Source organism: Acomys russatus, chromosome 23, assembly GCF_903995435.1.
Source record: "Acomys russatus chromosome 23, mAcoRus1.1, whole genome shotgun sequence".
In the NCBI taxonomy this organism is placed as follows: domain Eukaryota; kingdom Metazoa; phylum Chordata; class Mammalia; order Rodentia; family Muridae; genus Acomys; species Acomys russatus.
Genome location: NC_067159.1, coordinates 11,507,334 through 11,521,336, shown reverse-complemented (window position 1 = coordinate 11,521,336; position 14,003 = coordinate 11,507,334). Strand labels below are relative to the sequence as shown.

At 41.8% G+C, this 14,003-nt stretch overlaps 1 protein-coding gene across 1 annotated transcript in view; it reads left to right on the top strand.

Moving 5' to 3' along the window:
- The window catches only part of Gpsm2 (G protein signaling modulator 2), a 47,025-nt gene extending 35,465 nt beyond the window's left edge, over positions 1–11,560 (top strand). Inside the window, 6 exon segments of the mRNA XM_051165667.1 lie at positions 1,405–1,475; positions 5,889–6,065; positions 8,847–9,000; positions 9,910–10,127; positions 10,842–10,996; positions 10,998–11,560. Coding sequence (XP_051021624.1) covers positions 1,405–1,475; positions 5,889–6,065; positions 8,847–9,000; positions 9,910–10,127; positions 10,842–10,996; positions 10,998–11,067 — 845 coding nt within the window. The 3' untranslated portion in view covers positions 11,068–11,560.
- Positions 11,561–14,003: the final 2,443 nt, after the last annotated feature.

Here is a 14,003-nt window from a genome sequence, read left to right as displayed (position 1 = left end):
CAACACATCTACATGGTTTTGATGACTGCAACTAATAACATATTCTTTAAATGATGAAGAGCAACCCGGGATTCGATCAGATTTATCAGATTTATACAGATAATCAGTTAGTGTAATTTATCAGTAAGCAGAGTAAGTATGGAAATAGCCCAGATATCCAAATAGGCCTGTAATTCTTTTAAATAAAAATGCTTCATTTAAGAGTATCAGATTAGTCCAAGAATAAGATCCAATCTACTTTTAAGAAAAACATATAAACTCTTAAGATATTTTAAGACTGAAAATAAAAAGATGAAAAAAGATGATTTATCACACAAAAACTAACCAAAAGGAGATAGCTGTGTGAATCTTGGATACAGTGTGCTTAAAGTAAAAGGTCTATGACAAGGGTGGCTCAGTGGTAACCACAGTTGCCTGGTATGTGTCAACTCTAGGATCTCTAGCGCCAGGGGAAGAAGCAACAGCAGAGAGGGGCATTTACATAGTGGGGCTTAGACAAGGAGACTCACATGCTGATCCCACTTTAAAGCTGATGCTGGGTGTCAGGACAGTTCTAGAGTGTGCCCTTTTGTTGGTTGTGGCGGCTTGTTTCTAACAAGGTCTTGCTGTGTAGCACAGGCTGTGCTCGAACTCACTGTCCACTCCAGACTCAGCCATCTGAGTGAGCGGCTAACAGACATGCAACCACCATGACCAGCTATATTATGCCTTTAAAAAACACTGCTTAAGGGCAGATGAGATTGCTCAATTGCTCTACTTGAGGACCCGGGTTCAGGTTCTGGTACCCACAGGGTGGCTCACAATCATCTGTGATTCTAGTTCTGCTTCTAGTTCTCTGGCCGCCTCAGGCACCAGACATGCATGCAGTGCAGACACACATTCAGACAGGACACCATGCACATAAAATAAATCTTTAGAAAAGAATACTGCTCACTTTTTAAACGCTTGTGTGGTTATAGAAACTCTTGAGTGTTCTTGAGAACCTTGGCTTTTACTCACTCGACTTGTTCCTGACTGGCAGTGAACCTGTCTGGAAATGGGAAACTCAGGAAAAACTGAAGGCTACGGCTTTCCCCTGACTGACTCATTTTGACCACAGTATGTTTGGGTTTCTTTGAGGCTACATGGGTAATGTAGAGCAGCCATTCTAAAATGCCTTTTCTAAACCATGGGTAATGCTCGTAACCAGTGATTAGTTTGCAACCAAAATGCGGCTCTGACATCAAAGCATTTTAGAGGGACTGTCTATTTTTATATAGCATGGGAAATAATTACTCTTCAGAAACATGTGTGTTCCTTCCACACAGATTTGTGAATCAGATGGTAGAACAGCGTGGTATAGTGGTGCCAGCTTTGTGTTCTGAGCGGCTCCCTGGTTTATTTGAATTAATGTTTTTTACAAAGGTGCACGCTCCAAGCTGGGACGAAGACACAGTATGGAAAATATGGAACTTATGAAGTTAACTCCAGAAAAGGTTGGCTATTTCATCTTTTAAATTCCATAAACTGTTACCAGACTTCAGTAACTTTTAAGTCAAAGCGTTTAATTAAGCCTTTCCCTGTGTAGATACCACTTAACCATTTGCTTTTAAAAAGAGCCAGAAAAAGTCCAGTGCAGAGAGAATGAGTGCAGCATAACTGTCCTGTGCTTCCTAACGACAGTGCACATGTACTCTGTAGATTCATGTAGCCATTTCTGGAAAGGCACATAAGAAAAGTTACAGTTATTGCTTCTGCAGAGTGTCTGGGATAGGCTAGAAATACAGGCTATTTAGATTGTTTAAACATTTTGTTTAAACATTAAACATTGTTTAAACATTAAACAATCCTTTGAATTGAAGGATCCCAGGTAGCAGCTTCCTGCCTTCCATCACACAGCAGCATCATTGCTAAGCTATGTGTGTGTGCGCATCCCCATTACATGTGTGTGGAAGTCAGAGGGCAATCTGTGGGAGTTGATTCTCTTCCTCCTTTATGTGGGTCCCACGGACAAACTGAGGTCATTAGCTTTGGCAGCAAGCAGCTTTCAAACTATTGAGCCATCTTACAGGCCCGGCCTGTCTCCCCTACTCCTCCCTCCCTCCCTCTTCTGCACAGGATAGTCAAGCCTAGCTGGCTCACAAGCTTCTGGCTGATTTTCATGCGCCCCCCCCCCCCCCCAAGCCCAGACACCAAGGGGAGCTCTGGCATTATGTTTGGTTGTGGTAGTGGTGGTTCTGAGACTCAAAGCAGCAAGCACTAGTACTGCAGGCCCATTTCCCCGACCCCATGAAACACTTCCCACCTTTTTTAGCTGAAGTACCTTTTATTCAAGATTTATCCTTCCTAAGCTGTGTTTGTTTTTAGCTTTTCACCTATTTGTTTGTTGGTTGGTTTGTTGAGATAGGGTTTCTCTGTGTAGCCTTGGCTGTCCTGGAACTCATTCTGTAGACCAGGCTGGCCTCGAACTCAAAGATGCACCTGCCTCTGCCTCTAGAGTGCTGGGATCAAAGGCGTGTGCCACCACTGCCTGGCTCTCGTTGTCTTTGATAGTAAGTGCAGAGAAGGTATTGTAGTTGGATGAATGTTACTGGAGACAAATCAAGGCTATTTCCACTTTCACTCAGCTGAATTTACGTTGTTAAAATAGGCCTTTGTTGCCTTGTATTATATCATCAAAAATACTTTCTTATAAAATATTTTTATAGCAACTTTAGAAAATTGTAAGAAATTAAAAAAAAAAAATCAGTAGCCTCTCATCCCAGTAGCAACTTCAGGTATATTAGTTGCTGACTGTTCTGACATTCCCATGAGTGTTGCAGATGCTTCCTAATAAGCAGGGATGCATGCATCAAGAACATCTCCTAGCTAGGCTTGGCAGCATGTACCTGTAATCCACGCACCGAGCAGGCTGGGGCAGGGTTAGCAGCTGGAGGCCAGCATGAGCAACATGTGTGAAAACCAAAACCCATCTCTGCATGTCCTTAACGCTCTGGCGCCCTGTGGCTATAACCAGCATGCGCGCTCTCGTGCTCCGCTGTTAGAACCAGCATATGGTTTATACTTTTTTGCATAACTAGCCTCTAAACATTCAAGATATAATTGTTTTGAATCATATCCAGGATTCTTTTCATTTCAACATGTTTGAAACGTGGGCCTGTGAGATAGCTTATCGGGTAAGGGGCTTGCCATCCAGCCTCGCAACCTGGAGATCTCAACATGTGTCCTATACACACAATAAATAAATGTAATTTTAAAATGTTCCTGGAAAAAAAAATGCCATTGTGTGTATGGGGTGGGGTAGGAGGAAGGGAGGTGTGTGTGTGAGAGTGCTGGTCCATTGGTGGATGATGGAAGACAGCTTTGAGCAGTCAGTTCTCTCCTAATGTGACTCTGAGCTCGGGTCTTCAGGCTTGACAGCAGCATGTGTATCTGCTGAGCTAGCTTGCTGGTTCTGGAAGAATTAGCCATGTGGATTTTTTTCCTTCATAATACAGTTAACAGTTAATGAATTATTTTATTAAACCCAAAGTATAAATAAGGAACCAGGAGGCTGGGGTAAGGTTTTCCTTCCTGCAGGAAAAGGTACGGTGAGGGAACGGAGGCTCCAGTGTCTCAGATCTGAAGTATGAAATGCCTTGTCCTGCTCTCTCATTTCATGGATCAGATTTTGTTGATTAGTGGATTCTTGGTTTCAGTCCCCAATGTGCTTGTGCATGCCTGTGCACGCACGCGCACACACCAGCCATATTCACATCCACTGCCTGCTCTTTCTCCTCCCACCTGTGCTGAACTCTTTCTTCCCTAGAAAGTCTCCCTCTCCTTTCATGTCTTTAAAAGAAGAAATTCTTGATTAGAAATATCTTTCCCTCCTAATTTTTTCATTTGGACTTATAATAAACTACATACAGTAAAAAGTTATGCGACAGTCAGGAAAGCCATATGTAAAAGTTACATTCAAAATGCTCAGCTCATTTGTATTTGGCAGCCTTGAAGACAATACTGTCATATGTAGATGACCTGAAGTTTAGTGCCTAAACCCTTCTCTGTCCTACCTTGTATTTATCAACTTAAAAAAAAATCTGTGTAGATCTTAAAACATTTTCTTAAACCCTAAACATCTTAAGCCTAACTGAAACTATAACTAGTCTTCAACCCCATCAGAGACTTGAGATGGAATAAATATTACCTAAATATGTATTAAGTGCAGGCAAGCAGCTTCCAAAACTAAGATATGACAGAGACGGTTCACTGTCTGGTCAGTAACCCATTCTCTCTATGTAATCTTGGGGATGGAACTAGAAAAAATCATCCTGAGTGAGGTAACCCAGAAAGACATGCATGGTATGTGCTCACTCATAGGTGGCTATTAGCCATATAGTACAGGATGACCACGCCACAGCCTACAGAGCCAAAGAAGCTAAGTAACAAGGAGGGCCCAAGGGAGGATGCCTGACTCCTACTCAGAAGGGGGACAGAGTTGACATGGGACGTGGATGAAGAGGGTGTGGAGGGAACAAGAGTGGGGAACAGATAAGTAGAGGGGGGTGGGGGGAGAAAGCTAGGAGAAGGGGTGGGAGGGGTGGGGGCATCTTTGGAACAAGCTGGAGACCTGTGACAGGACTGGCTCCTGAGAGGATATGAGGGGTCCCTCATAATTTTTTAAACATGTATTTATTATTTAATACAGTATTCTGCCTGCATGTATGCCTGAATGCCAGAAGAGGGCACCAGATCTCCTTATAGATGGTTATGAGCTACATTGTGGTTGCTGGGAATTGAACTTGGCACGTTTATAGGAACAGCCAGTGCTCTCAACCTCTGAGCCATCTCTCTATCCTGTCCCTCATACTTTTTAAGGCACAGTTCCACTTTAATTTTTGTTTTATTAAAATGGGTTTTGAGGTACAGTTTATGTTCTTAAATTCAGGCCATTTTCTTTTTTCTACTCAATAGACCATGAAGTTACATAAAAGAGACCATGTCTCAAAACAAACAAACAACACACACAAAATCAAAAAGACCAAGAAGTTCCCTCTAGCAAGTAATTTTCCCTTATGAGCTGTGTATGAAAAGAAGTCCACTGCTTGACTAACTTGCTGGCCACATGCCTCATTCCTGTTGGCCTTGGAGCAGGGACTAGGTAGCCAGTTTGTACCTCACAGGGAACTTTTCCAGGTTGGAAGAGCTGCTCTGTGCCTTGTTAGAGTGACTTACATGTTAGTATTTGCCATGAACGTTCTGTGCTAAGTGAGCTGTGACATTGGCCTCTAGAGACTGATGGTGAGATTGCAGGTGTAGGGTACTGTGTACACTGCATATACTTGCGTGCGCTCAGTCCATACTTGTTCTTTTGTTGTTGCTGAGGCTGATCTTGATGTACAGTTCACCTCCCTGCAGCTCCCAAGAGTAGCTGCCATTGCACCTGACTTAAAAATCAGTTTGGCAGATTGGTTAGTCTCCTGAGAATTTATTTCATATTTATTAGTGAAATGACTAGTTTTAGCAACAAGTTATTTGCATTATATAAACTGTACTTGTTTTGGTTAAAACTCTACATATACTCAAAAGTATCTAGCTGTAACAGATTTTATGTAATTCACATCCAGAATAATACTTTGTTTTCTCTGACCATTGCAAGTGTATTTTTAAAGGATTTGGGTAAACTTTGTTTTTTTTACGTTTATAAAAGCATTCACATTTGATATATGCTGTTGAATATATTGAACAGATTCATTACTATGAGGCTGAAGCAGAAGGTTCAGGGCCAAACTGGGTTCCAGTCAGGCTACGGTAATGAGACCGTTTCTCCAGACACAAAACATAGAGCAGCAGCAACAAAGCCGCCTATGGAGCTGTGAATGTGGGGGGTTTTTTTTCATGCCTTGTTTTCCATTTACAATTTATAGGTACCGAATTGGAACAGTGAAATTCTTGCTAAACAAAAATCTCTTATTGCCAAACCTTCTGCAAAGCTACTGTTTGTTAACAGACTGAAGGGGAAAAAGTACAAAAGCAGTACCACCACTAAAGTTCTTCAAGACGCCAGTAACTCCATCGAGCACCGAGCTCCAAATTCTCAGAAGGTATCTTTAAATCTGGAGTACTGTAGGTGCCCAACCGTAATACTTTAGCTTCCTTGTACTCACACCAAACTGTGGCCAGCAAGTACTGTATATACTAGTCAGAGAATATGTCTTGCAATCTTTCCTCTCCTCACCTAGGGCCTACGCTGTTCATAGAGAAGCTGCTCCATGGTTTTGGACAGTAGTTACTACTGTTTTAAGTCACTGTTTGCAAAAGTACTGTTGATTTTACTGTCATTTCTTACTAACTTATGTCTGAAGCCAGAAAAAAAGATTCAAAGGTTTTGTTTTTTAAAGATTTATTAAGTACACAGTGTTCTGTCTGCATGTGTGCCTGCCTGCCAGAAGAGGGCACCAGATCCTATTATAGATGGTTGTGAGCCACCATGTGGTTGCTGGGAATGGAACTCAAGAATTCTCAAAGAGTGGCCAGTTCTCTTTTACTTCTGAGCCATCTCTCCAGCTCCAGGTTTTATTTTTTTTAATGAATTAGTTTTACAGCACTGGACCTAGTGGAACAGAAGAATGGATTGTTTATCTTCATGGATTTTTTTAAAAAAGATTTATTTATTACATATACAGTGTTCTGCTTGCATGTACACCTGCTCACCAGAAGAGGGCAACAGAGCTCATAGATGGTTGTGAGCCACCATGTGGTTGCTGGGAATTGAACTCAGGACCTCTGGAAGAGCAGATAGGGCTCTTAACCACTGAGCCATCTCTCCAGCCCCATCTTCATGGATTTTTAAATAGATACTAGCTTAGAAAGAAAAGTATTTGGTAGCATCAGGTTTTTCTGTGTATCCTTGGCTGTCCTGTGTAGACCAGGCTGGCCTTGAACTCAGAGCTCTCCCTGTTGGCCTCCCGAGTGCTGGGATTAAAGGTATGTGCCACCACTGCCTGGCCATAACCATTTTTTGATTAAGAAAGTTGTCTTAGGGTTCTGTTGCTATGAAAAGACACCATGGCCACAGCAACTCCTATAAACGAAAGCATTTAATTGGGGCTGGCTTACAGTTCAGAGGTTTAATCCATTGTCATCCTGGCGGGTAGTATGGCGTCACGCAAGCAGACATAGTGCTGGAGAGGAGCTGAGAGTTCCACATCTGGATGGGCAATAGCAGGAAGAGAGATACAGTAGGCCGGCTTAAGCATCTGAGACCTCAAAGCCACACCTACTCCAACAAGACCACAACTTCTAATGGTGCCACTCCCTACAGGGGGCTGTTTTGAGACAAGGTCTTACCATGGACCAGGCTGGCTGGGATTATAGATATGGTCACCATGCCTAGCATCATGCCGTTTCTGATGTAAAGAATTGTAAATTATAGTCTTTTTGCACCTAGAACAAGGTCCTGGTGATAACAGCGTATTTGATTACAGTTGAGCACTTCATTTCCAGACAGCAGATTCCTTTTAAATCCAGAGTTAACTACTCTTTCTACGTCTTATTTATAGGATGCCCTGTGTTCTGTCTCCACCTAGAAAGCTAGGTGTTACTAGATTGTATTAGCTACACTGGGATTATTTTGTTCCTTAGATCTGAATGTCTCTCTTCTAGAAAATTTTTTTCTACTAAATCTTCATCCAATACTTAAATCTCTTACCTAGACTTGTAGATTGCACACCTGAATGACCTTCCTGCTTTTGTTTCTGCTGCTTGGATCCAGCTGGGGGGTGGGGGGACAGGTTCTGCTTAAAACTGGCTGCAGTGCACCGCATTTCAAAAGTCCGTCAGTATTTTGCCTATAGAGGTAGATGCTTTCTTGACCCACCATTACCTTTCAGTCCCTTGTCCAGTAAACAGATACACCCTTGGAACTGTATTTGTCAATATAAAGCATCTCCAGCTTGCAAATGCCTGTTAAATTTTAAAAGAGACTTTCCCTAATTTATTTACTCCTTCTTAATCCTGTAACATTTTGTATGTTTGCTTGTATTAGAAATTACATGCATTTTTTTTGGGTTTGGAGCAATACAAATGAAAGGGACCCTCCTTCCTTCTCAAACACTTAGTTGAAAGTTTTTCTCGGGGTCTTCAAAAGGACTCTGGAGAAGGGGTTTTCCTGAAGATTGAGGTATTTGATCCCTAGTACTGGTGTTCCCCCCTCCCGAAAAAAGACTTTGGAAAGTATTATGCAAGGAAAATATATGTGCTTTTCCAGTTAGTTTACAAACATAAGTGAGTCATGGAGCCTCGTGTGCCTCTGTACAGGCTGTTCACACTTTATCCTGTAGCTTAGGCATCAGTGGGCTCCTCCCACGTAGGTCACATCCCCACCACTGACTGGCATGACTCTGCATTGCAGTATCTGTAGATTGTCTCTGGAGACTGAGGTGCTGTTCTCTTGTAGTGGGGACTAAATCTAGGGCCTCAAACAAGCTACATAGCATTCTACCACTGAGCTATCTCAAGAACATCTGTAAAATTTTATGTGGGGCACTCACCCAGTCGCCCAGACTTGGCTTTGAACTTTGTGGTCCTCCTGCCTCAGTTTCTAAGAAGCTACGATTATAGTTTTAAGTGTCCAAGCCAGTTTCAGATATATTCCTGTGACATAAGAAATATAGGAATTAATAGTTCAAAAGCTAAAAAGGATTCCTGTGGGATCAACATGGGAGCATTTTATTACCAATATTGCTACTTGAATTCTTTTTTAAAATAAAAGGGCAATTTTTGCTTTTAATCTTTACCCTATGCCTTCTGCATGTGATTACACCCTGACCACTGGTGACCTCCGGATAAAGAGCAATAATTAAGCATACTCGATTTTCTTTTAGAAAATCAATGCAGACACTATTGGAGATGAAGGATTCTTTGACTTACTAAGGCGATTTCAAAGCAACAGGATGGATGACCAGAGGTGCTACTTACAAGAAAACTGTCGCACAGCATCCACAGCAGCGTCGTCTTCTACCCCCAAGATGATAAAAAGTAAGCCATCTTTGCTGCTCCTTCAGTTTTAGGGCATCATACTTATTTGAGGAATAGCTCAGGCTGCCCTCACACTCATTACCCAAAGCTGGCTTTGAATTCCTCACCTGCCTGCTTTCCCCCAGTTTTAATAGTTGTCCTTGGTACTGTAATTTCTTATAGTTTTTATAGGAAATGCAGTAAAAGACTCCGTAATCCTAGCATGTGGTACTGAGACAGGAATTTTAAAGTAAACTCAAAGCCAGCCTGGCTACTAGATGGTAATAGCCTTTTCTTGAATCAGGGTTTCACTAAGTGGTGGCGCATTTGTCTAGTAAGTAGTGGGCCCTCGCCTGTGGTAGCACACACAGTAGGCTATTTATATACTGTATACAGATCACAAGACATTTCATACCTGAAATTTAAAAGTTTACTTTCATTGTTACATTCCTCTACAAAAAGATGATTTCTACCATAGATTAAGATTGGCCAGTCAGCCGGGTGTGGTGGTGCACGCCTTTAACCCCAGCATTTGGGAGGCAGGCGGATTGCTGTGAGTTGGAGGCTATCCTGGTCTACAAAGCGAGTCCAGGCCAGCCAAGGCTACACAGAGAGACCCTGTCTCGAAAAAAAAAAAGATTGTCACTTTTTTAACTCTTTCATTCACTAAATGATTCCCATTCAGAACACGGAAGGAAACAAAACAAGAAACCACTAGATGAAATTATATAAGGAAAAAACTGTTTAATCACCTTCTGAAATCCAGCTCCATGCTGAATAAAGTGGAGCAGTGGGAGCCCACGAGTGCTGCCTGCTGGGAAGAGCACAGCAGCAGCAGTGCCCTCGGCAGAGCACAGCAAGCTGGAGAACAGCTATGTTATACAGCATTTTTGTAACATTTAGGTGTTTTTCTGTCCCACCTGTCCATAGCACCGTCTGTCTCCGTGGTATCCCCCAACACAGATGAGTTTTTAGATCTTCTTGCCAGCTCCCAGAGCCGCCGTCTGGATGACCAGAGGGCCAGTTTCAGTAATTTGCCAGGGCTCCGTCTGACAAAAAACAACAATCAGTCGGTGCTTGAGCGCCTGATGACAAATGACAAGAAAGAGCCTGATGAAGACTTTTTCGACATCCTTGTCAAGTGTCAAGTAAGTGCACACTCATCCAGTCTGTAACAGCCCGGCAGCTCTGGCAGCGTTCAGGCTCCTGCGAGGGGCTCACTGGGCATTAGGCTGTTATTATTTCCTTGCCTGTCATTCAGAACCCCACTGAACCCCACTCATGTTACAGGTACAATCTGGGGTTCAAGGAAACTCTTACACTTTAGTGGGAAGACAGGAGGCAAGTGTGTACATTGTGTAAGTGAGAGACAGACCGGCAGGGGTACTTGCCGTGAAAAGACGTAAAGGATGAAGAGACGGTGGGTGATCAGGATGAGGAGTGACTTTGAGAACATCAGTTTTGTACAGAGCTGGCTGCGGGGGAAAACGCTTCGGGTCACCTTTGAGCAAACAACTTCAAAAGTTTGTTTGGCCCCTGGCCTAGGCCATTCTAGAATGTGTTATATACAAACCGCTGTAGAGAGACGGGGCAGATATACTAATTAGAGTCTAATGTGAAACTGTCATACACGGGCAGTTGCCCTGGCATGTCAGTGTCGGATCACTTGTGAACAGGTGTACTGCTATGACATTTATGAAGCCCATTACATAATGATAGACTAGCTACATTCTCACTCAAGTTTCAGGCCTAAAGTTAAGTTTCTGAAAAAAGCTAAAAGAAACGCTTATAAATCTGACTAGCATGTGATCCAGCTTGGCGTTTTCCATCCTGATCATGTTTTAATTTCTCTTTATCTTTAGGGGTCCAGACTAGATGATCAAAGATGTGCTCCACCGCCTGCTGCCACAAAGGGGCCCACTGTCCCTGACGAGGACTTTCTTAGCCTCATTTTACGCTCTCAAGCTAAAAGAATGGATGAACAAAGAGCTCTGCTGCTGCGGAAAGACCCAACAGAGACCTGAGTCTGCACTAAACGAACTTCTGCAAAACAGTGCTCTGTTGGAATTTAAGCATCCAGGAAAATAACTAGAAAACCACTAGATGCTGCGGTGTTTCCTACTAAAGAAAATACTAGTTCCCTCGGAACACTGCAGGGAAATTCAACTTTTTCCAAAGGGGGGAACTAGACAGCACTACAGTGGTTACCATGTTTTTAGGTTGAAGTGCTGAGTCACTGACATTCTTCTAGACACTTGTCTCAGGGCGGACTGTCCTGTAAGGTGCTTCATCAACTTAACTTACCTTGGGATTTTGCTTGGACAACTTGTTAGATTCCTTGACTAGGGTAGAATTCAGTCCTCTTACTGAGGTCATTTTTTAAGGATCTAGTTGACAATTACTTTTTTATACTTACCTATAAATAGAGTGAACTGCATTGTTTATTGGGAATAATGTAAATGTCCTATGTAAAAAAGATTAAAAATAGTCATAAAATTCTAGTTTCTTTAAGAAAACTATATTCATTATATTTTTAGGCAAAGCCAGTGGGGGAGATAAGAAATAAACTAATTTTAGCATGCTTTGGGCTATTTGTCTCTTTTATTACATAACTGCTATAAAACAATATAAAACCTACTTTTTGTAGGGCTTACTATTGGGAAACCAGAGAATCCTGTGGTTGGTTTGGCCAAAAATGCAAACTACAAAAGCAGAAAGCATATGAAAATTCACAGAAATTAAACATGCAAGGCTTACAGACCCCCAGCGTCATCAGGCCTTACCTTCATCCACAGTGCTCACAATATCACCATCTTCTGGCCTGCTTGTGGCACAGACACTTTTTATACAAGAAAATTCATCAAGAAAGCAAAAACTGTGCATCAGATCAAAATAATGTAAAAATAAGTGTTTATTTTGTTTTTACAGTGGCTAAGACCCTGTAAGCATTTAACATTTATTCCATTTTAAAAAGTGCTTTTAACAGCTACCTGCCCTGTCCTTATTTTTTTAAAAGCCAGTTACAATAGTTACAATATGCTTTAACCTCAATGACAAATACTTGCTAGTCACTTGAAATGAGCCCTCTCTCTCTTCTGCAATAAACTGGCCTTGATAAATTCACCTTGTTTTTATCACGTCTTCCCTGAACTGCTGCAATCACTCAAGACAGCATGTTGCTTTGCTAGCTGTCAAAGTAGATTCCATCCCCAAATGGGTATCTGTAATGAAAAAAAAAATTGCAAGGATGAGTTATATATTTTTTTTTTTTTTAAATTTTATATGCACTGGTGTGAGGGTGTTGGATAGCCCTGGAACTGGAGTCACAGACAGTTGTAGCTGCCATGAAGATGGCTGGGAATTGAACCCAGGTCTTCCCAAGGAGCAGCCAAGTGCTCCCAACCACTAAGCCATCTCTCCAGCCCCATAAATGTTTTGTTTTGTTTGTTTTGGTTTTTTTTTTTTTTTTTTTTGAGACAGGATTCCTCTGTGTAGCCTTGACTGGCCTTGAACTCAGAGATCTACCTGCCCCTTTCCTCTCAGGTACATCTGTTAGAGGAGGCACTTACATCTCTTCAGAATTATACCAGAGCTCAAAGGACAGTTCACACCTTGGAAGTGCATTTACCAGTTAGGGTGATGGGTCTGTCCACCGAGACAGCTGCTTTTATGCACAGATGTTCAGAGTCTGAATAAACTGCATGCTTCCCTTCACCCGTGCATTACGCGTGTCTGCTATAAAACTGTCTTAATACAAAATCCTTTTGTTTGTTGGAGAATTTTGCCTTTTTGAGGTTAGTATTTCATCAGAAAGGTAACAAAGACATTAACAATGATGATTTAAAAAATAATGTTGAAAGCCGGGCGTGGTGACGCATGCCTTTAATCCCAGCACTTGGGAGGCAGAGGCAGAGGCAGGAGGATCGCTGAAAGTTTGAGGTCGGCCTGGTCTACAAAGTGAGTCCAGGACAGCAAAGGCTACACAGAGAGACCCTGTCTCAAAAAAAAAAAAAAAAGACAAAAACAACAAAAAAAGTTGACTTATAAAATTAGTTTTTCAGATACCCAAGTAGAAAAAAAAGGACACATCATACATTTGTGTCAAGAAATCAAAACTCAATTTCAAGACTTAATTCTTGAGTAGTATCATGTTTGGAGAGCAGCTGAATAAAATGAGCAATATGGGCATGGCTATAACAAAAGACACCTGAGAGCATAGCAAAACTGGGAACTTGTACAAAATATAAAAATTGCTCTTTTTAAAGGCATACAACGGAGAATGCACTTTAAAATCACAAACAAAATGTTGATTTAAAAAATGTTGATTGATACTCTATCCAGTTAGTACATCTTGTTCTCTATCTACAGCTCTCTGAAAACCAGAATTACATATAGCCAAGAAACGTAGCTTGCCATATAAATAAATAGCATCAAATAACGCTAGGCTCTAAAAAAATGAAGACTGGAACTTTTATCCATCTGGCAACTTGTGGTGGACAATAAAGCCATGCTCATAGTCCCTGATGAAGTGTGACACTGAAATATTGGTAGAAGCAGGCCAATATAAAATGCAAGACAAGGCATCAGGCCTGGTAACCAGAAAGTCACTTTGTTCTGCAGGTGGACCTGCCCGGCGAGGTGTACTCCGGGGCCACAGCAGACACAGCTGCATTAAACGCCCTTTGCTGTGGAAGCACTAAATCTACGTCAGAGCCGGCCAGATGTGCCGTTAGTAACCTAGGTTTCGGAGGACTTCATCGGCAAACACTCACTTTGAGTAGCTGCTTCCTCTAAATGCCTGTTAACAAAATTACTTCATCACTGTCATGCAGTTACCTTAATTATAGCGTAGCTGCCATAGCATTAACTTAAAAATGTAAAATTTACAAAACCTTGTTCTAAAATTATGGGCTACATTTTAACAGCTAAAAGTCGGATGGTCTATAAGGCTGGAGCTTTGTAGTAAATTTGAATGCGTCTGTAGGGAAGAAGGAAGAGGCAGTACTTCACAGACTTCACAGGTG